Source organism: Sander lucioperca, chromosome 2 (genome assembly GCF_008315115.2).
Source record: "Sander lucioperca isolate FBNREF2018 chromosome 2, SLUC_FBN_1.2, whole genome shotgun sequence".
NCBI lineage: Eukaryota > Metazoa > Chordata > Actinopteri > Perciformes > Percidae > Sander > Sander lucioperca.
In genome coordinates, this window is record NC_050174.1 from 2,573,297 (window position 1) to 2,595,034 (window position 21,738).

General features: G+C 40.6%; 2 protein-coding genes and 1 pseudogene across 2 annotated transcripts; 2 read left to right on the plus strand and 1 right to left on the minus strand.

Annotated features, from left to right (window-relative positions):
* The first annotated feature begins 134 nt into the window (after positions 1–134).
* On the plus strand, positions 135–4,275 carry LOC116063443 (PI-PLC X domain-containing protein 1-like). Its single transcript, XM_036008729.1, has 5 exons — positions 135–370; positions 689–817; positions 3,128–3,284; positions 3,707–3,886; positions 3,997–4,275. Exons 1-5 carry the CDS (start codon positions 197–199, stop codon positions 4,239–4,241), a joined length of 885 nt encoding a protein of 294 aa, XP_035864622.1. The 5' UTR covers positions 135–196; the 3' UTR covers positions 4,242–4,275.
* Positions 4,276–9,242: 4,967 nt separating this feature from the next.
* Positions 9,243–14,541, plus strand: LOC116063473 (PI-PLC X domain-containing protein 1-like). The gene is made up of 6 exons (XM_036008752.1): positions 9,243–9,620; positions 10,289–10,425; positions 10,557–10,685; positions 11,649–11,804; positions 11,884–12,067; positions 13,467–14,541. The coding sequence occupies exons 1-6, from the start codon at positions 9,539–9,541 to the stop codon at positions 13,715–13,717; spliced, it is 939 nt and encodes a 312-aa protein (XP_035864645.1). The 5' UTR covers positions 9,243–9,538; the 3' UTR covers positions 13,718–14,541.
* Positions 14,542–14,986: 445 nt separating this feature from the next.
* On the minus strand, positions 14,987–19,807 carry LOC116063472 (annotated as a pseudogene).
* Between the last annotated feature and the right edge of the window lie 1,931 nt (positions 19,808–21,738).

The following is a 21,738-nucleotide window of genomic DNA, read 5'->3' on the forward strand; positions in this document are numbered from 1 at the left end:
ATTATGTTTCTATGTAGATTAACTGTATGTTTATTGTGTGTTTATGCGCGATGTGTCATTTCGTTTCTCTCAAATGCCCAAGATGTTTTCTTCATTTGCTTGTCTTTTGTCTATTTGCATGTATTTTCCTTAGTTGCAGTAATTTGAGCTCTCAGGGCCACCATAGCTATTACATGAAGCAATCAAATGTCTAGTGATGATTATGTGTATTATCTCTTCCCCATTAGGCAGCCACAATGCAATAACCTACTGTCTGGATATGAATGACCGATCCCCTGTGGACCTCACCCAGCCAGACATGCTTCAAAAGCTGGACAAATACATGAAGCCTCTTATTCGCCCCTTTGTGTACAAGTGGGCGATAACCCAGGTAATAGATCACAGTAATACATGCAATATTACTCATTGTCAGACACAAACGGAATCTGCAGATTTCTTTTACAGTTTTCAACTGTGATCCAGAATGAAAATCTGCCGAATTTAGCAGACTGTTATGTATGCTTGGGGTGGAGATGTGTTAACATTCTGAGTTTAAATGTCATTTTTTCGAAATTTGGAAAAGTCTGCAGAAAATTCTGCGGAATTCTGCGTCCGCAGATTCCGCGTGGCCCTGTTCATTGTTGATAAAATAAAGAAAAGGTTTTAAGCTGGAGTTCATGTAACGGATTGTGCACCCTGTGTCTTGCAGGAGTACACTATAAAGCAACAGCTGGACTGTGGGGTCAGATACTGTGACTTGAGAATTGCACACAGGCCCAATGACAGCTCCACTGATTTGTACTTCTACCACGGTGTTTACACCACGCTCACTGTGGAGGTGAAGTAATGGCATGCACACACACACACACACACATTATGTCAACCAGGATGTTGCCACGGTGACATTTATGCTCCTGTGAAAGTCATGTGCATCCACAATAATAACCATAAAGATAAGCATAAAGGACAAGAGTACAGTCGTGCTCAGCAAACAAACATTACTGCAGTGAGATACTAAATCCTCTCGTCTTCACTGTCCAAACTAATCACTCTGAAATCCCTCTGAAAACATTTTTAAGGTTATTGTAGTGGGAACACATAATTTTTATGTAAAATTTGCCACCATAAACTAGTGGCCCAATGAAGGCTTTTTATTGTTTATGAATTCAACGTTTCCATGCTCGAAAGAGGAAGTGGGTGTTATTTCTTCTTTTTTAAGTGACATAGTCATACGTTTAGCCCCCTTCTTTCTCACATGCACTGTAACTCATACATACAATAAACCCTCCAATTACGCTAAAATTAACCATGGCGTTCCTCAAGGCTCAGTGCTTGGACCAATTCTATTCTCCTTATATATGCTTCCTCTAGGCAATATTATTAGGAAACACTCAATTAACTTTCACTGTTATGCGGATGACACCCAATTATATCTGTCAATCAAGCCAGACGAAACCAGCCAGCTAGCTAAACTTCAAGCTTGCATTAAAGATATAAAATCATGGATGGCCTACAATTTCCTGATGTTAAACTCAAACAAAACCGAAGTTATTGTGCTGGGCCCGAAACGAAACACCTACGAACCTCATTAGCCGAAGATATAATTACTCTGGATGGTATTGCCCTGGCCTCCAGTACTACTGTCAGAAATCTAGGAGTTATTTTTGATCAGGATCTATCCTTTAACGCCCATCTAAAACAAACCTCTAGAACAGCCTTCTTTCACCTTCGTAACATTGCTAAAATTAGGAGCATCCTATCTCAAAACGATGCAGAAAAACTAGTCCATGCATTCGTTACTTCCAGGCTGGACTACTGTAATTCCTTATTATCAGGATGCTCAAATAAGTCCCTTAGGACTCTCCAGTTGATCCAGAATGCTGCAGCGCGTGTTCTGACAAGAACTAAGAAAAGAGATCATATTTCTCCTGTATTAGCTTCTCTCCATTGGCTTCCTGTAAAATCCAGGATTGAATTTAAAATCCTTCTTCTGACCTATAAAGCTCTAAATGGTCAAGCTCCTTCATATCTTAAGGACCTCTTAGTACCTTATTGTCCCACTAGAGCACTACGCTCCCAGAATGCAGAGTTACTTGTGGTTCCTAGAGTCTCTAAAAGTAGAATGGGGTGTATTCTACTTTTAGTAGGGTGTATAGCTGCAGACACAGCACCCCTGCTTTTCTCTGCTTCTCTTTACAGTCATCAGATTTACCTATCGTATAATCAATAATATAGTGCCTCTCCTAGTTATGCTATTATAATTCTAGACTGCCGAGGAAGTTCCTTCTTATGACACGCTCTTTTCTTTTGTTTCCTTTTATGCACATCCTGTCTCAGAAGTGCTTGTTACTCACCTAGCTCTGGGGAGTTTACTCCCCGGAGTCCTTATGTTTCTTCTTCGCCCAGAACATCGCCTCGGATTAGGGCGACACCAGGACCTGGGTCTTGGGTGCAGCTGTGGCTATGGACCTGCTACACCCTGCTACGCTCTGCGATTCCCTGCAATGCCCGTCTACGTCTTGCTGCGTCCACCGCGTCCACCAATGCTCTGCTGTGCCACGCTACATCCCGTACCGTCATAACCCCAACCGTCAGACACCGCCCACCAAGAGTCTGGGTCTGCCGAGGTTTCTTCCTAAAAGGGAGTTTTTCCTCGCCACTGTCGCAATAGCCACTGCTAATGCTTGCGCTTGGGGGAACTATTGGAATTGTTGGGGCTTTATAGAGTGTGGTCTAGACCTACTCTATCTGTAAAGTGTCTCGAGATAACTCTTGTTATGATTTGATACTATAAATAAAATTGAATTGAATTGAATTGAATTGAATTTTCTGGAAATATTCATGTGGCAACAGGAGCTGCAAACAGTTCCAATGACATTTCTGTGCATTTAAATAGTCTTCACTTACTGTTTCAGCAGGTGGTAAGAGGAAATAAATAACTTCCAGAATAGATCTTGCAGGTTGTTATCCATCATGTTGGAGTCATGTGGTAATTACCAACAATCCAGCCCTAGCAAATAACTGAACCTGGCAATGTTACAAGTTCCATGTGTGCTTTTGGCTTTTACAGTACAATATGGCTGTAAATTGTGCATTACATTATCAAGTCTGGCAGTAGAAGCAGACTAACTTGTGTTTTTCCTGGCAGACTGTTCTAATGGAGATACGAGAGTGGCTGGATGCTCATCCCAAAGAGGTGGTCATCCTCTCCTTCAGCCACTTCCTCGGCCTGAGCCAGGAGCTCCACACGCTGCTGCTCACCACCATACGCAACATATTCACCTCCAAACTCTGTCCCAAAACGGTACAACGTCTGCTCCAGCTTTGAATTAAGGTTTAAAGAATGAGGCTGGCCATAATCTACACGTTTCCTATTGTCAATGAATGAAAAAAACCAAACCAACAGTGAATTGATCCCACTAACAAGTAGTATTTTCTGTGTAGCCAAATCTTGATATATCTCATTCCTTCCTTGTCCAAAAACTATTAAAAACACATCAGAATCTGTAATTCGTACGTATTCCACGTATTAATTGCTGTATGCACCACATGGACTGCTGCTGTATGAGAATGCTGTGGACCGCGTAGCGAGGAGGTCAGGATGGATGGATGATCATAAAACACAGGGATTTCATGCCAGTGAAAACATGCCAGTGTGATGTTTTAAATAACATTAAAAAAATACTTGACAGAAAATAAACAAAGCCTGTTATATTCTGCTGATTTCAGGTGTTAACTCTTCGAAACCTGTGGGCTTTAGGCTACCAAGTGATGGTGTCCTATGAACACAATATCGCCAGCTGCCACAGCGACCTGTGGCCACATATTCCTTACTGGTGGGCCAATAAATGCAAAGCTGAGGCTCTTATCGAAGACTTTGAACACCGGAAACAACATGGCAGACCAGGTAATCTAAACACAGCCTAAGAATATAATTGATGATTAATTACTTTTGAATTAAGGCTGTATTTGGCCCACACCACTTATAAAATTGAATGTGCGTATTTTGTGTTTTAGGAGGTTTTTTTGTCACAGGAATGAATCTGACCGAGGACCTGAAATACATCTGCACACACCCGACAGAGTCCCTGAAGGACTTGGTGATGTCCACGTATCCGACACTGCTCAGCTGGGTTAAGGAGCAGACTCCCGGCTCCAAAGTCGGCTCTTTCAACATCATTGCTGGGGACTTTATTGCAGAGAGCCAGTTTGTTCTGACTGTCGTTACACTGAATGAGAAACTACTGAAATGGCCCTCATGACTTCTCACCAATTTGAGTTATTCTACAAAAAAAATGAACCACAGCATGAAATACACATGAGCTTGTTTTGTTAAGAGTGACAGAAAAAAAAATACTTGAATTATTCCTTTGAATATAAATTCACTTATTTGGAGGCAGTGAAATGTATATTTCAGTCTTGAAGGGTAACTTTGAGTTTTTTCAACCTGGACCCTATTTTCTTATGTTTTGTGTGTAAGTGACTGATGGGAACAACAATCTTTGAAAGTGGTCCAGTATTAAGTGAGACCGCTGCATTTGTAATTTTGATGTCCTCTTTGTTTTCAAAGCTGAACGCTGCGTAGCAGCGACGTAAAACGTATCACTCAAGCTTCTGCGTGCAAAAGTCAGAGAATATAGCCATACTGAGAAATACAGAGGCTTTTGTGGAGCTGATAGTCTTAATTAGCTTTGTGTCAACTCATTTGGCAATGGCTTGAATGTAACGGACGTTCTTTAATATAAAATAGTTGTGCACTATAGCTTTAAAGCAGCACAATGTAACTTTTAGCTGCAGCTGTAGTTCCAATGAGACAACCTGTAGGGAGACCGAAGCGGGAAAAGTTACATGGTGTTGCTTTAAAGTATTGCTTAATTTAATGGAGCTGTTTCTAGTTAAACAAAAAGGTCGACCTCTGCAGAGATCCTTTTCATAATGTTGTCAGAAACTTAATAATCTGAGCTTGTTCAGTGGCCAAATCCTTTAGTCGACGGAAACTGACGGAAACATTGTCCATTTGCCCTATAGGGTTACATTGCAGCCTGGTTTGTGGCTGCCGGTTACAGCGTTCTCGCTCAATACTGGACCAACTTCAAAGATTTTTGTTCACATTAGTCAGTTAGTAGTCTATATCCACTTCCGGGATTGCTTCGTTGCCGATGGAAATTCCACCGGATTTCACTCATTTAGGCCGGATGTCCGTTGCCTTGGGCTTCCTTTGTGTTGGTGGATTTCTGAGGACTATGGTTAACTGCTCCTCAGATCTCTGCAGGGTAAATCCAGACAGCTAGCTAGACTATCTGTCCAATCAGATTTGGTGGCACGACTAAAACTACCTTTGAACGTACACGTTCCACCAAAACAAGTTCCTTCTTGAGGCTATTTTGCAGCGGCTCCGTGCGGAGCTTAGAGCCACCCAAGATGATTGTGATTGGTTTAAAGGAATGCCAATAAACCAGAGCACGTTTTTCTCCCATCCCAGAATGCTGTGTGGACTAGCCAGACCCTCCTCAGCAGCGCTGTAGAGGAAGGTCTGGCGATGCGAGACTAGTCAGTTAGACACAAATATGGTCCAGGTTGAAAAATACCGAAATTACCCTTTAAAGCTCCTGCACTAGTTTGTTTACATTCAGTTCACTATTTATGCTATGTACTGGAGCAGTTTTTACGGCTCAGCAAAGTTGGCCAGTTTTATGTTATAGTGACCAGAGCAATAATGATACAACTAATCTCACCTTGACGTAGACATTTTAGATGAGTAAGCACAAACAATGTATTCAGTGAACACATATGACACGATGTAATGTAGGTCAAGAACTTTTTTTAATTGTGACGTGTGGGCAGCAAGTTTAAGAAACAGCTAAACTGTAACCTACACCTACAATATGTGTATTTATTCATAGAGAATGTAGAGGAGACATGAAACTTATGCAAAATGCATGGAAATCTTATTTGCATGAACCCAGCCTTGTTTTACTTATAATTGACTTGAGCCAACAGGTTCGGCCTTGTTTTAAAATAATGCTGCACCGCTGTGCCTGTGGAGATGAGCTTTTTCAATAAACATGAGCATTTTTAAGCAAATCACCTCACTTTATTCCCTGACCGCTCAGATGTACGAATCAGTGTTAACATTTTTCCTTCCGAGATGCCTGTGCTGCAGTCTACTCACCAAGGCATTTGTTCATTTACACAAAAGAAGTGAGTGTGTAGGGAATGTCAAACTATGGAGTCCAAAGTAAAGGGCCACAGTGGGGGAAAAAAGCTTTTGTGTTGCAGTAGGCTACGTGTTTCTTTTCAATGCTTTTGCATTCACTCACAATAGTTTGTGTTACATCGTCCGTCTGAAACTCTGCAGTACTGGGATCAGTTCAGTGCAAGCCTTTTCCATTGAAGGTGAAAAACAGGCAAATAATTCATGTAAAGCTCTGGTATACAGATGAGTTCAACCCTTGTGTTGTCTTCCCGTCGACCATGCAAATGGGTCGAAATTTGAAATTCAAACTTCTTCTTTTTTCAACGTTTTGGGCAGTTGTTTTTTGAATTTTACTTTTTCCGATGTTTTTTTTTTCTGCGATTTAGTTTTGTTTTTTCCCCAAATTTTGACATTTTTGTCACTTTTTTCAACATTCTTTATCAGTTATTTTTCAAATGCTATCAAATTGAATAAAACACCCAAATTCAATAAAAGTAGTGAAGTAATCATTTATTTTACTTGTGAAGAGCGTTGTATGGAACCATCCACGTTACTTTTGTTTGAAAATTTGGTTGAAAGAAACCCAAATTTCTGATATAGAAACTTTTTGAAAATGGTTCAAATTTGACCCGAGGACAACAGGAGGGTTAAAGCCACAAAACATTTCCTCTTGTCACTTTTCAAAAACAAGAAAGGAATGCTTATATTCAGGCAATGTTTTCTGCTGGTAGCCTTGGTCCACAGAGTTGACTGATTCTTTCTTCGATGTCAACAGCGTAACACGTTGACAGTTCTGTCTGATATCAGGAAAAAGCTGTGTATCAGTGTAAGGAATGTTCCTACTAATGGTCTTCAAATGTCAACCAATCATATTCAAGTTAACCATTCATTGACATTTTTACTGTTTATTTTTTAAGGTCTCTTTCATTTAATAAAGAGGCTCTGTTTGTTTTTTTAAAGATTATTTTTTGGGCTTTTCCACCTTTAATTTTTGAAAGGACAGCTAGGTGAGAAAGGGGGAAGACATGCAGGAGCTTGTCACAGGTTGGACTCGAACCCTGGACCTCTGCGTTGAGGCATAAACCTCTCAGTATATGTGCGCTTGCTCTACACACTGATCCAACCCAGCCACAAAGAGGCTCTGTTTAATGTAAAGATGTGTAAACTGACAAATTTAATGTTTTTTTATTACTGGCATAGATTGAAAAGTACATATAATAACAAATAAAGAAAATAACTCCAACTAAATGTATTCATAAAAAATCCAAACGGTTTAATTTGTCCCATTGATCAAAGTGTTTCCTATCATATTCTGGCATACTGTTTGTCTAATACTTTAAAATGCTCCGTTTCTGTTTCCCCCACAGGTCAATGTAAATATCTATAATGTAAAGCCACACTAAGAATGAAACCAGGTCTGACCCACAGAGTAACAAGAGCTCTCAGTGGCTATGTTCTCAGAAGAATTCTCTCATCAGCACTTATTTGGAAAAAATCAATTGAAGTAATCAGTAATTATAATCAATCACTGAAAAGTCAATCACTGTTCCAGTAACACTGTGCAGCCTCCATGTCTCCCCAGTACTACACCCAAACAGTTACAGTTAGAGAGCTCAGATGTGGTTTTGAATGTACAGGGTTATGTTTTTTTATTGCCCTACCTTTAATCAGGGACTCTGTGTTGTTCTTTCTCCTTCTTCTTAGTGGCTGCTGCGTGAATGATATGTTGATGAGTTAGATGTACAAAAGCTTGTCTTTGCTTATGTGATGGAGGGATGCGTAAATAAACTTCACATCAACACATCACATCATGACTCATTTGCTCCTTTGAAACACAATAGAACACGATACGATATACTTTATTTTCCCCTTAGGGAAATTAGTTTTGGACTTAAAAGCTGCACACATAAATAAATGCCTTGACTGTTACAAAAAGACAACAACATATGAACAAATAATACAGAACCATCTGTACCAGTCACAACAATTAATTCCACATAAATTATTGCACACATCCTAAAAACATATTGCACATAACACATATTTCCCTCACCCCATAGTAAAACACCATGAAACTATTGCACAATCTCTACAGCCTAGGGTAGCGTTGTTTAAATGTTCGACAGAGGGAGGAACAAATGAGTTTTTAAACCGTTGAGTTGACTGTGAGGGACTGTGTACTGTCTGGAGGCAAGAGCTCATATTCTGTGTGGAGGATATGTGATACAGGACAAATCTCACCTTTAAAACGCTAGGGAAAAAATATGCACCAGTGAGAGACCATCTGCTAGAAAAGGTCAATTGAAGTGTAAAAGGTAGTCTTATTATATATATTATTATATTATATTATATATATGGTAATTGTCATTGGACGTCTGCTGTCCAATGACAATGAAACGTCTCAATAACTGAAGGAAGTGTCATCTTTCCTTTGCACATTATGAAACCCATTGCTGATTTTCTAAGATAAATAAAATCACATTAAAACAGGAGAAAATAAGCCATATGTTAACTGAGGATTCTTTTTGATTGAGAACCAACCATGGGATATTTCACCCATAAACATATGTTAAAATGTTTATATTATGTATATGTGTACACGGTGTTATGACTGAGGTTTTGCTTTTAGATTTGAATATGTTACCAGAAGATATGTTTTTATTTTGATTAAATACAGTGTCTTGTAATCCCAAGTGGGCCAAATATTTGGCATGACACAAAAATAACTCAATCATTGTTACATTTTCTTTATGGTTTAATTTACATTTACAATTTGACACGGGGTGGGGTGGGGTGGGAGAGAGAAAAGAAAATATCAGATCATCAATGCAAAAAGAAATATACCTATACAGCCAATGAATAAATGATCATTTTAGAATTCATGGCAACAATAAAACAAAAAGGAACAAAGAAAGACATTGTATATATCCATAGACAGTATATAAGAATATAGTATCTATATCAGCTCAACTTCCTGTTTGATATTTGCTCCGCCCCCTTTTCTAACGTCATAGCAACGACGCTGCGGGTGCTTTGATGTATTGTGTTTAGAGACACATATGCGTCAAAAAACAAGTGGTGGTCTGAGGTTTCTGAAGTGTCCCAAAACAGCGGAACATAGCTTTAAGTGCTACACTTGTGACACGGTGTAGCGTTCAATCAACACAGAAGAATCAGGAAATCCAAGTTCCAGCCCCCTCTTCCTCCCCCTGACCTCCTCCTCCTGCGGTCGAAAGGAATTAGATAAAGGAAGAGGACAGGGTCGAGCATATGATGACTAACTTTAACAGGTTTTTCGCATCTATAGTTCGGAGCTGGTTTTAGTGAGCGAGTCTCCTGCAGGCGTGTGACCGACCGTGCGACATGGATCTCGGCTGCCAGGACTGGATGTCAGCTCTACCCGCGGAGCTGTGGGACGTCCCTCTCACTAACCTGGCCATACCCGGTAAATGTAACACTCACTTTCTCTCTCGCTGGTTTCACCCTAACTTGTGATAATGTAAGTTACCAGTGCAGAACAGGCAACTACTCCTGGATCAACAATTTTCTGATCATCAATTAATAAAACAAATAATTTCTATACACAAAAATGCCATCTAGCCTAAATGCACTGCTTCGGGCCTAAATGTGAATAGTTGCTGGTATTCTCCCATTGTAGTAACAAAATACAATCTTTTATTATTATTTTATTTTTATTTCACTTTTTTTGCCTTGTCCATGTTATTATTGTATGATCACCTGTATTGGTTTAGTTACTCAGTTGGCTAAGCTTTATTTGTTCAGGAAGTCTCACTGAGACCTGAGAACACATACACATCCCTTTCTATGTACTTCTACAGGCCTATTCTATACCACACACACACACACACACACACACACACACACACACACACACACACATACACACATACACACATACACACACACACACACACACACACACACACACACACACACACACTAATTAAACAAGCACAAATACTTTTAGATGTTAATGAATGAGTGTTTTGCATCTGAATCTAGTGGTTAGGTAATCCAAACCAGTCTTTCCCACTTCAGAGTTGAGGAACTTGTAAAGCTTTATTTTTTTTTCATTCACACCTGTTTGTCCAGGGAGCCATGATGCCATGAGTTACTGTCTGGACATAAACTCCCCCTTGGTCCCGTCTGAATCAGACTTTTTCCGGCTCCTGGACAGACTTTTCTCCTGCTTTACCAGACCTGCCATCTTTAGATGGGCTACAACACAGGTATGTATGTTGTGATAGGGGACTGTGTCAAAGTGGGTGGAAGGACCCCTATGGGACTCAGAAGGTATTGCTGTGGTGTAAGACACAATCATAGAAGTATTTTTTATGTTTTTATAAAACTTCCTCCCAAGGACAAAAGCATCGAGGAGCAACTTTCGATGGGGATTCGCTTCTTCGATCTCCGTGTTGCACACAAACCCAACGACTCCTCCAGCGACCTGTACTTCACACACGTCATATACACACATCTATCCGTCCTGGTGAGTATAATCATCTTAAAGGAACACGCCGACTTATTGAGACTTAGCTTTTTCACCGTATCCCCCAGAGTTAGATGAGTCCATACATACCCTTCTCATCTCCATGTGTGTTGTAACTCTGTCTGACGCACCCACCGCTACCCTAGCTTAGCACAGATCCTGGAGGTATCCGGCTCCATCTAGCCTACTGCTCCCAATAAGAGACAAAATAACGCCAACATTTTCCTATTTACGTGTTGTGATTTGTATAGTCACAGCATGTACAAATAACAAGCTCACATGAGACACAGCCATCTTCTAACTGTATACATAACTGGGAACTATATTTTCAGAAGGCCAAGCACTGCTACTTCTGCTACTTGGGCGGAGTGATTTGCTCGCAGCACCTGAGAAGCCCCGTGGTGAGGAGCAGAGAGTAGCAGTGCTACTTTGATGAACTTTTTCTACAAGTGAAATTAACGGTACCTAAGTTACCGGTATAAAAATCTTCTAAAGTAAAAGTGAAAAAGTAACTCATTTAAAATAAACTCAGTGTAAGTGGCTCATTTTCTATGAAGAACTTATTTTCAGTGACTGCAATGACTGATCATATGATCATAAATGTGATCTCACAGGGGTAAATGGCAAATATGAACCATAAATTATGTATATATCATTGGTAATTGAGCTAAAGTAAACATCTGTTAAGTATTTTTACATAAATTGTTATGGCTGTATTGATTTAAAAGCCTAATAATGTGGTGGGTCCACCAGACCCGGGAACATTGGCTGTGTAACAGAAATATGAACACCACACAAGGGTTAAAGTAAAATTACAGATTTTAAAAACTACTTTTAAAAAGTAAAAATACAAAACAAATGACTTAATTACAGTAACGTGAGTTACTGTAATTCGTTATTTCCAACTCAGAGTTTCACTTTGGGCTTTTATAGCATGTTTCTATAAATGTCCTCCCTTTACAGGAAACCCTGTCGTCTGTTGCCACCTGGCTGGACTCTCACCCAAAGGAGATTGTTATTCTTGCTTGCAGCCATTTTGAGGGACTCGAGGACAAACTCCATCAGTTGTTCATTTTCTCCCTGAAGAAGCTGTTTGGCTCAAAGCTCTGCCCCCAGAAGGTTAGCGTTCTCCACGTACAGCTGATTCACGGTATAAAAACAACACTCTGCCTTAAACTAGCTCCCCTGCCCGCCACAGGAATCCGTCCTGACCCTGCGGAGCCTGTGGGCATCTGGTTACCAGGTCGTCCTGTCCTACGACTCCCAGAGTGCAGCGAGACATCAGGAGCTGTGGCCTGCCATCCCTTACTGGTGGGCCAACCAGCACGCAGCACAAGGAGTGATCAGTTACCTGGACTGGAACAAAGACCTGGGACGTCCAGGTGAGGTTCACTCACACTGACTCGGAGTACAGTGGCAAGCTTAACCCTTGTGTTGTCGTCACCGTCGGCCAGGAACTTGTCATTCTGGGTCAAAATTGAAAAATGCGCTTTTTTTGAACATTTTACGACGTTTTGTCGCTTTTTAAAAACGTTTTTGTCCCTCTTTTCAACGCTTTTTTTATTCATGGTAAATAAACTTAATTTAAATGACATCATACCTAATTTTTGAGTTTTTATTTCATTTCATTTTTTTATTTCAATTATGAATTATTTTGACTAATAGAATAGCTAAGATCAGAGGATGTTGAGTGAATCACAGACTGGTTTATGCTCTGAAATTAAATACAACATATACATCCATGCATCCATGTTGTTTTAAGGGTTCCATACAACGCACATGCATGCATCCTAGTTATTTTGGGGCAATGTGGTTGTAAGAAACCCATATTTCTGATATAAAAAACTCTGAAAACAGGTAAAATTTGACCCGAGGACAACACAAGGGTTAAGACCAGTAGAGACTAAAAACCCCTATTTATTTTTCTAAACAACTATTTTGATAATCAGTTTGAGTTCTCTGATTCTAGCTTCTTAAATATATATATTTAATATGTTCTAGTTTCTACTCTCCTCTTTGACAGTAAACTGAATATCTTTGAGTTGTGGACAAAACAAGACATTTGAGGGACGTCTTCATGGGCTTTGGGAAACACTGATTGACATTTTTCACCATTTTCTGACATTTTATAGCCTAGAAATCTAGACGCACCCTAGCAGCAGCAAATGTAATTTGCAGCCAGGGTCGTCTAGAAACTCTCCGTTGGCTTACGAGCTGGAAAAACCAAACTCTAGTCAGGCCAATCACATCGTGTATAGAGTCGGTGGGTGGGCTTAACATAATGATGGCAGAGTTGCGACGGTTCCGCGTGAATTCCCTGCTACTTGAAAACAAAGAAGATGGCTGCTGCTGCTGGTGAACAGCAGTCTTTGGAATCGGCTTTGGCCGTGACTCTGGAAGACTTGGAGTTAAACTTTTTTTTGAGAAAAGAACAAAGAACGGCACTGAAGTCATTCTTACAAAAGGAAGATGTGTTCGGAGTTTAAAGTTGAATCTATCAACTAGCGTTGCTCTGGTTGATTGTAGAGCTATCCTATTGCGAGCAGAGGGAATTTGAAAGACAACCTTTTATCCTGCCCCTCGGATTGAGCCCTGCCAATGGTTCCCAGACCCAACATCTGGATGTGGGTCTGGCTTGTCAGGCAAGACATTTTATAGCCTAACCAACAAATAATCGATTAATCACCGATGAAAATAATTGTTAGTTGCCGCTCCAGTAGTCAGTGTAACATTACAGCATATTGTGTGTTTCCATTAACTCATAGTAACTTGTTTTTGCAGAGGGCTTCTTCGTCTCTGGCCTGAACCTGACAGCTGATAGATATTACATCACCGAGAACCCGAAGCAATCCCTGCGGACGCTGACCTTCAGTAACTGGGAGTGTTTGAGGAAATGGCTGGAGGAGCAGGCGCCTGGGTCGGACCCCAAGAGCCTCAACATCATCGCAGGAGACTTTGTGGGTCCACTTCCGCTCTGCTCTCTGGTCATTGCACTGAACAAAAAATTTCTGCGGGAGAATGCCGTCACCTAGAACAAACAAAAGCGGGAACTTTTCCTAAAAGAGCTACCGTATACCTCATTTCGATACTTCTATTTCTATGCACTTTTGTCGTTGTTATACGGAAGAGGCGTAAGGTCACGTGAAACGAGAATTTTGACTTTAATTTCAGAACTCAATACATGTTTTACGTGGCCCTAATCCTCTTCCATATCATTAAGACCTCTAACTGAAATAAATGTTTAGAACCAAATCTGTATTTTACAATCTGAGTTTCTGTATGTGTTACATTCACCAAAAAACATTCTGTACGTGTCGAATCTACAGCTCTCATGTGCAATATTGTAGGAGCCAAATACGTTGTTTCAAGTGTTCAGACTTTGGCTGTTGTTTCTTGTATGTACTGTATATTGGGTGTTGCTGTGGTATAAAGGTTATAAAGGTAAGCTCCAAATTGTTGTCGACAGGTGTTTGCCCCGAAAGGGCAAATGTTTTTTGACGCTAAAGCACTGTGACGATGAACGCTGTGATGCTGGAGCGCGTTTGCGCCAAAACCTTTGTTCAAAATGCTGTCTTATTGTTTATGGATTTAATGCTGAAAACTGAAAGAATGGACATTTTCATGCTGTACGGTAAACCAAATAAACGTTTTGTTATTGTTGCTATGACCCTCGTGTTGTCCTCGGGTCAAATTTGACCCATTTTAAAAAACATTCTTTATCAGAAAAGTGGGTTTCTTTCAACCAAATTTTCAGAAAAATAACGATTGTTCCACACAATGCTCTTCACAAGTAAAATAAATGATCAGCTCACTACTTTCTTTAAATTTCGATGTTTTATTAAATTTTATAGCATTCAAAAAAAATATATATATATATATATATATATATATATATATATATATATATATATATATATATATGAAAAAAGTGACAAAAATGTCCAGACAAGCTTCAAAAACGTGGGGGAAAAAACCCACAAAAATGTCAAAATGCGCAGAAATTTTTTTTACAAAAACATCGGAAAAAGTGACAATAACATCGGGGGGGAAAAGCAACAAAAGTTTTGAAAAAGACGACCAAAACATTGAAAAACAAGTTTAAATTTTGACCCAGAAAAACTAAAAGTTGCACGGTCGACGGGAAGACAACACGGGGTATAAGCAACATCTTCTGACGATTCTTGAACGCTACACAGCATGTAAACATTATGCAGCGCGTCAGCCAGGTCACTCTGGGTTAAATACCTCAGCAGCTAACAGTATCAGACTGAGCTCCTTTAACAAAAATGTTTCACAACAGCGTCGACATTCTTTTATAAAATGATATCGTCAAATATATAAATATACTGTACAATACATAGTCTTTTTCTTTCTTTAAAAAGAAGTTTGCAGTCCACATGGAGCAGTCATTTCCTTGGAGCTGCTGTCGTGCAGGATGCAAGAAAGATTCTCTACTTTGCTACGGGCCTGTGAACACTTTCTTGTAGTGTCCGTAGGCAGCGGCGCTGATGATCACCTTGACGACAGCCGAGCCTTCATCTGCATTCACCTGCACGTCCTGAACGGTGGCTTCCTTGTACAGCCAACTGTGGACGAAGACGTGCATTAACTGCGGATGCTCTCTTATTCTCAAATATAAAAAATAAAAACACAGTGAGAAAAACAGCTCTCACCTTAACTGAGGAGTGCTGAGGTCAACTGTGAGGTCTAAAATGTGTTTTTCTGTCGAGTTTACAATCTCTGCTTCCACTGCTTTCCTCAGCTCACCCAGGCCTCGCTCCTCCAACGCAGATATGGCCAGTGTGTTGGGCTCTGGACACTGATAGCTGAGGAGGGACAGAAAATACTTAACCAAGTACTGGCTCGACCAAATTCGCACAGCACACACAAAAAAGGTCAACAAATGATATCACTCATAATAATACCCATATGGATGCAGTGTGTCCTGGAAAAGATGACTATTAATTACGTCTGCAATTTAGTCATCTAAATGTAATGTCTTATATAGTTTTGAGTACAGATAAAAATGGTAATTTATGTCTTAAATTCAGTTGTGTAAGTTACATTTTGTGGTTCTGTGATGCAAATCATGGAAACTACTGTCGAGATCTGCTGGTCATCCCCTAAAAAGGTCCCATATTATGCTGATTTTCGGGTTAGTACTTGTATTTTGGCTTTCTACTCAAACACGTTTACATGCTTTAATGTTCAAAAACACATTATTTTTCTCAGACAGACAGTCTGTCTAATATACCTGTCTGAAAACGCTCCGTTTTAGCGCCTGTCTCTTTATGGCCCACTATGGCAAAAAGCCCAGTCTCCTCTGATTGGTCAGCGTTTTGTCTCTTCCGCATCTGCGGTCTTGGGCTGAATCTCACTTTTCTTAAATTGCATCCACGGTTCCTTCACTTGCTTCAATTCCTCGCGTATTAATCTGTCCCACAGAGGAAGCATGGGTGAGACACGAGGAAATCATGCGAGGAGAGAGGAAACGAGGAAATGTGTTTTAGAGGGATAAGACTTCACGTGAAATTTGTCAGCTGTATGAGCGGAGTTAGCGACAGCTTTTAGCTTTCGGAGATCCCTCCTCGGGGCAGGAATAAGCGCTCTGAGACGGCCTTCAAGAAGACGGACCAGAACATCTTCCTGTTTAAGTGAGGAGCTATCAAATAAAAGACTTGGGATCCATCCCAGATCTTCTGCATCTTCACTCTCTGAGTCTCTGCACCACCATTGGCACCTTCTACCTATCTATAGTGTAGTTGTGACGTCACAACCGTACGGAAGTCCTAACGGCATGTTTTAAAGGCCCAGTTTCTGAATACGTGCTGTGTACATCTGTGAATTTAGCGTTTTGATACTTTCACAATATTTACATAGTACCTCGACCTGCTTTAATTATCTAAAAAGACATGGAAACCTCACTTTTTACAATATGGGACCTTTAAGGATAAACTTGGTCTTATTTTGCATTCTAAAAGATCTTTGAAAGTCTTTGAATCTGTTTGTGGATTTTTGTTTTCTCTTACTTGTCAATGAGGTCAATTTTATTGTGGACTTCTATCATGGAGCTCATCAGCCGGTCGGGGATTTGCATGTTCTTCAGTACACTCAATACGTTTACCTTCTGATTCACCATCTCTGGATGGCTGATGTCTCTGACATGAACCAACAGGTCCTGGAAGGGCGGGATAGAAGAGTCAACAGCTCTTACTCTCTTCTAAAACCAGTCGCACTGAAAACTTTGGATCTGCATTTCATCACAAACACCCTTGACATGAGCACCAGGTACATGTACACACAGAGTGTTTAATATCTTCCAGCGTGGCAGAGAAGGAGTCGATGAGCTGGTGGGGCAGCTGGGACAGGAAGCCGATGGTGTCCACGTACAGAACAGTCATGTGACTGGGCAACTGGCCGGCGTGGACGGTGACATCCAGCGTGGCAAACAGTTGGTTTCTGGGTTGAAGTCCATTGTCGCCAGTCAGTGCTTTGATCAGGGTGGTTTTTCCTGGACAGATGATGGAGAGAAACAAAACAAAAGTGTGGCCAACATTCTCACAAACTGCTAAACATGGCATTATCAAAACAATGTTCAAAGCTGTACCAACTGGAAATATAGTCACATATGCCTTATGGCTTCAGAAGCCAAAATTCTTAACCCTCCTGTTGTCCTCGGGTCAAATTTGACCCGTTTACAAAAACTTTCTATATCAGAACTATGACAAAAGAACGTTGAAAAAAGTGACAAATGTTGGAAAAAGCTACAAAATGCAGGAAAAAAAATCGTCTACATTTTTTTTTTTTTAAATGCTGAAAAAAGTGACCAAAAAAACATCAAAAACATCGCCAAAGGTGACAAAACATCGGAAAAAGCGAGAAAAAAAAAAAAAAAAAAAAAAACGTAATTAAAAAAACGCCAAAAAAGTGAAAAAAACGTGGAGAAAAGTGGAGAAAAATAACAACAAAATGTTGAAATTTTGACCCAGAAAAACACAAAGTTGCCACAAAGAAGACAACACAAGGGTTAAAGAGGTGGATGTCTGTAATGCCTCTGCTACTGCAATGATAATATTATGGTAGAGTGCATATTATATTTTAATCTAATATGATCAAGGCCAAGTCATTTTTTTTATTAGTATGATTTCATGGCAGTTATTTCTGTATTGGTTTTGTAAGATGTACTGTATCTGCAAAAATGCAATTATGCAATTATTGTTGCAGCTGAAGAACATGTCATAAGTAAGGACTGTTGAAAGGAAAAGCATGTGAATATGGCAACATTACGGTGTATGTTTGGTTTTGTGATGTTTCAATAAAACATGAGTTCCAGCACTGTTTCCGGTCTCTCACCACAGTTTGTGTATCCTAACACAGAGACGATGGGGAACTCTTTGTGTTTCCGCTGGGATCGCAGCAGGTGCCTCTTTCTCCGCAGTTTTTCCAGCGCTGAGCGAATCTTCATCTCCCGCTCCTTCAGCAGTCTCTGCTGCACCTCTATCAGTGTCTCACCTGTAAGCACCAATCACCAAGCTGAAGCAATGCCTAACATCCATCCATACATACACACATACATCCATAAATACATACATACATACATACATACATACACACACACACACATACATACATACATACATACATACATACATACATACATACACACACACACACACACACACACACACACACACACACACACACACACACACACACACACACACACACACATACATACATACATACATACATACATGTGTATGCTGCTGTTTAATCGCTGTGGGATGTTACCTGAACCTCCGATGTATCTCGACCCTCCACCCTGCTGATCCAAGTTTGCCATTTCATTTTTCAGACGAGATCTGCCACCATCAGATGAAGACATTTTAAAATCCCAATGGGTGATGTGAAAAACATCATGTCAATGATGGGACATTTTGAGCAGGCAAAGTTACCTTAACAATGGGATCTCTGCCAGAGATATCTGTAACTTGGCCTCTTTTGTCCTGGCGTTGCAACGGAAGATGTGGAGCACCACTGAGTATCTGTCAAAGACTTTAACCCCCCAGGCCTCCTCAAACTCCCTCTGTGTGAAGGAAAACATGGCCGTCAGTATGTAAACCCTTCCTGTATGCAGCCAGCCCGAGAGTGATTTTCAAATAAACTTACCTCAGACAAAGGAGACAGACGCTCCACATTCACAAACACTGCAGTGATCCCTGCTGTCTGCCCGATTTTCTCTGAAGGGGTAAAAGAAGCACAGAGTCGTATTAAGACACACTCACGGCACAGGTGCACAGCTGGACACATCATGGAGATAATACCTGTCAGAGACTGGAAGTTGCCTTTGCCAAATATCCTCTTCTTCTCTGGTGTTTTGGTGGACATGATGATCTTGTCCACAACTCTCCAGTTGTCCAAAGTGTTCACAAGCCCCACAGCCTCAGCCATCATCAGCTCAGCTGCACACAAAGCAGTAAAGTGAGTGATTCTCCAGCAGCAGTGGCAGCAAAAACTGTCCTGTCCTGTTAGTAGTGTCCTGAGGAGTGTCCCGGGACAGTCAGACACTGTCCTGTGATTCCCATGAGGAGACACTCCTCAGGACAGGAGTTTTTGCTGCCCCCACACAGACAGACAGACAGACAGACAGACACACACACGTTACCGGTTGTCAGGTGCTGTTTCCTGCTTCCCCACTTGACATCAAGTGGGGAAGCAGGAGACTCTGCTGGAGACTCTGCTGACCCTCTCCGAGGCCTGCAGGAACCTGCAGCTGGAACAGCTCCTCCACCTCGCTGTCATCAATGAAATCATCATCATCATCATCATCATCATCATCTTCCTCCTCGTGCTGACCACTGCTGAAGTCATCGGTGTTCTTCCACCTGCATGCGGAGAGTGCAAACGCCCTAGACTGTGCGGGAGCCGCAGCTCTGGGGTGCTGAGTGTGTGAAGCAGGCGGTCACAGCTGAGTGTGCGGAGTCGCTGCAGGAGGAGCAGCCATGAATGAATCCTCCTCAGTGTTGTCATGTTGCCTCCGGAAGTTCTCCTTCTGGTGTCATCGGGACTGCAGTAAACCAAATAGTAACTTTGTACTTGTCATGCTACAAGAGCCACCATGTGCACTGTTTACGTTTTCTTCTTCTTCTTGCTCTCTGGCGGATCACAAACCAACCTGTGGAGCGCATACTGCCCCCTGCTGTAGCAATACGTGAACTGTCTAAATGAAGTTTCCACTTAATAAATATAAGTTGGAGTTTGAGTTAGGTATTTATGCTGAAAAAGACGAGGAGCATCTCGCTGCAGTCTGCGGGAAGGCGGGGCTTGACATCAAGCCCCGCCCACATCCAAGTCAGTCTTTTTTTTTTTTTTTTTTTTTTTACCTACGTCGTCTCCCCATACGCTCGAACGGACCAAGACGGTAGTAAAGCTGATATCCTCTTGTTTCACATTAGATGACAGAAACTGATGTAAGCTAAACACAAACAACATTTCATGCAACAACAGTGAACTGTAATTGGGCCCGTGTACTTTTTCGTTCATTTGATTTCCGACTTTGAAACGAAAAGAGTGGTTCGGAAATAACGTAAGACTGCTCCGATGAAAGCCTTGTTTTCATGAGCTTCTGGGGCTAGCTGCTAGCTAGCTCGGCAGCTACATCTGATGGAAGGCAGGTTGCTAATTAGCCAATGCTAAAAAGTATGGAAGTAGCCTACTAGTTTCCCCTGCTTTCTATCAATATTCCTCAGTATTTGTCTTTTGGTGTAGTTTGCTAACATGCTCGTAGACATGTAAATGAACTGTTTGCGTGCTAGCTAAGTCAACGGTCAACACCTTTTATATTGTAACGTGAAAGCTCAGGCTGCGTTAGCTTCAGCTAAACCACAGCAGCAACTTGCACTGCCCCGTTAAAATGCAACTTCAACCCTCGGATATAACGGTAATCACGTAGCGATTTTACTGTATCTAGACATCTGTATGTGTGTTCGACCTTTTGAAATACTTAGATTAGGTGTGTTACTGTGCAGGTAATATCCGAGGAGCATCTGGCATGATTGTGAGTTCTACTGAACCAGACAGAGAGACCATTTAAAGAAACAACACACCATTCTACTTTTGAGGGCTAAATTAAATGAAAATAGCTCGTTTTCCGTTTGAACACATTGTCATCAATATTAACAAGGTTTAAAATGACCCATTTTTCAAATTTGGATATCATTTCAAAATCAGAAATCAGTAGTAACTACATGAAAACTTCACTGTTGCATGAAATGTCGTTTGTGTTTAGCCTATCAGTTTCTAATGTGAATCAAGAGGCTATATCAGCTTCGCGTCTTTTTTTTTTTTTTTTTTTCTTCAAAAAACTTAATTATTCAAGTACAGATCCATAAACACATTGAAAACATTAAATGCATACATACATACACAAAAAAGGGGCGCATTAAATTTACATTAAAGAGGTTGTAAGGCATTGTAAATGTTCAGAGTCTGGATGGCTTTCTTATTTGTCAGTCCTTTTTTAAAGTTTTAAAATATAATTTCATGTCATTTTTAAATTGGTGACTAGCCTATTTGGTTTTCTTTCAGATCATTTACATTTATAGATATAAAATTTTCAAATAAAATTAAAAGATTCAAAATAAAAAACATGGCATTTATCCAAATAATTTTCTTCATAGTAAAAAATGCTACCAGGCTTTCTTGGCCCGTATGGGGAATGACGTAAGCAAAAAAAAAAATGGCTGACTTGGATGTGGGCGGGGCTTGATGTCAAGCCCCGCCTTCCCACAGACTGCAGCGAGATATACTTGAAAAAGACAGCATGCTATCTTACTAATAGCATTTTGTGCTATCGTGTTTTGAGCTTCGGTCATAACCCTGGGATATTTTGTCCCGAGTAACGTCTTCCAGGCAGCGTGTCCTTCCAGGCTGTGTACTAAACCCATAAAGTCTATGACTGAACCACAGCTGTCTTTACTAACAACACTTTTTTAAGGTACAAGTGGTTAAATGTATGCATTTGACAATAGTTAGTATTTGTGTTTATGTTAAT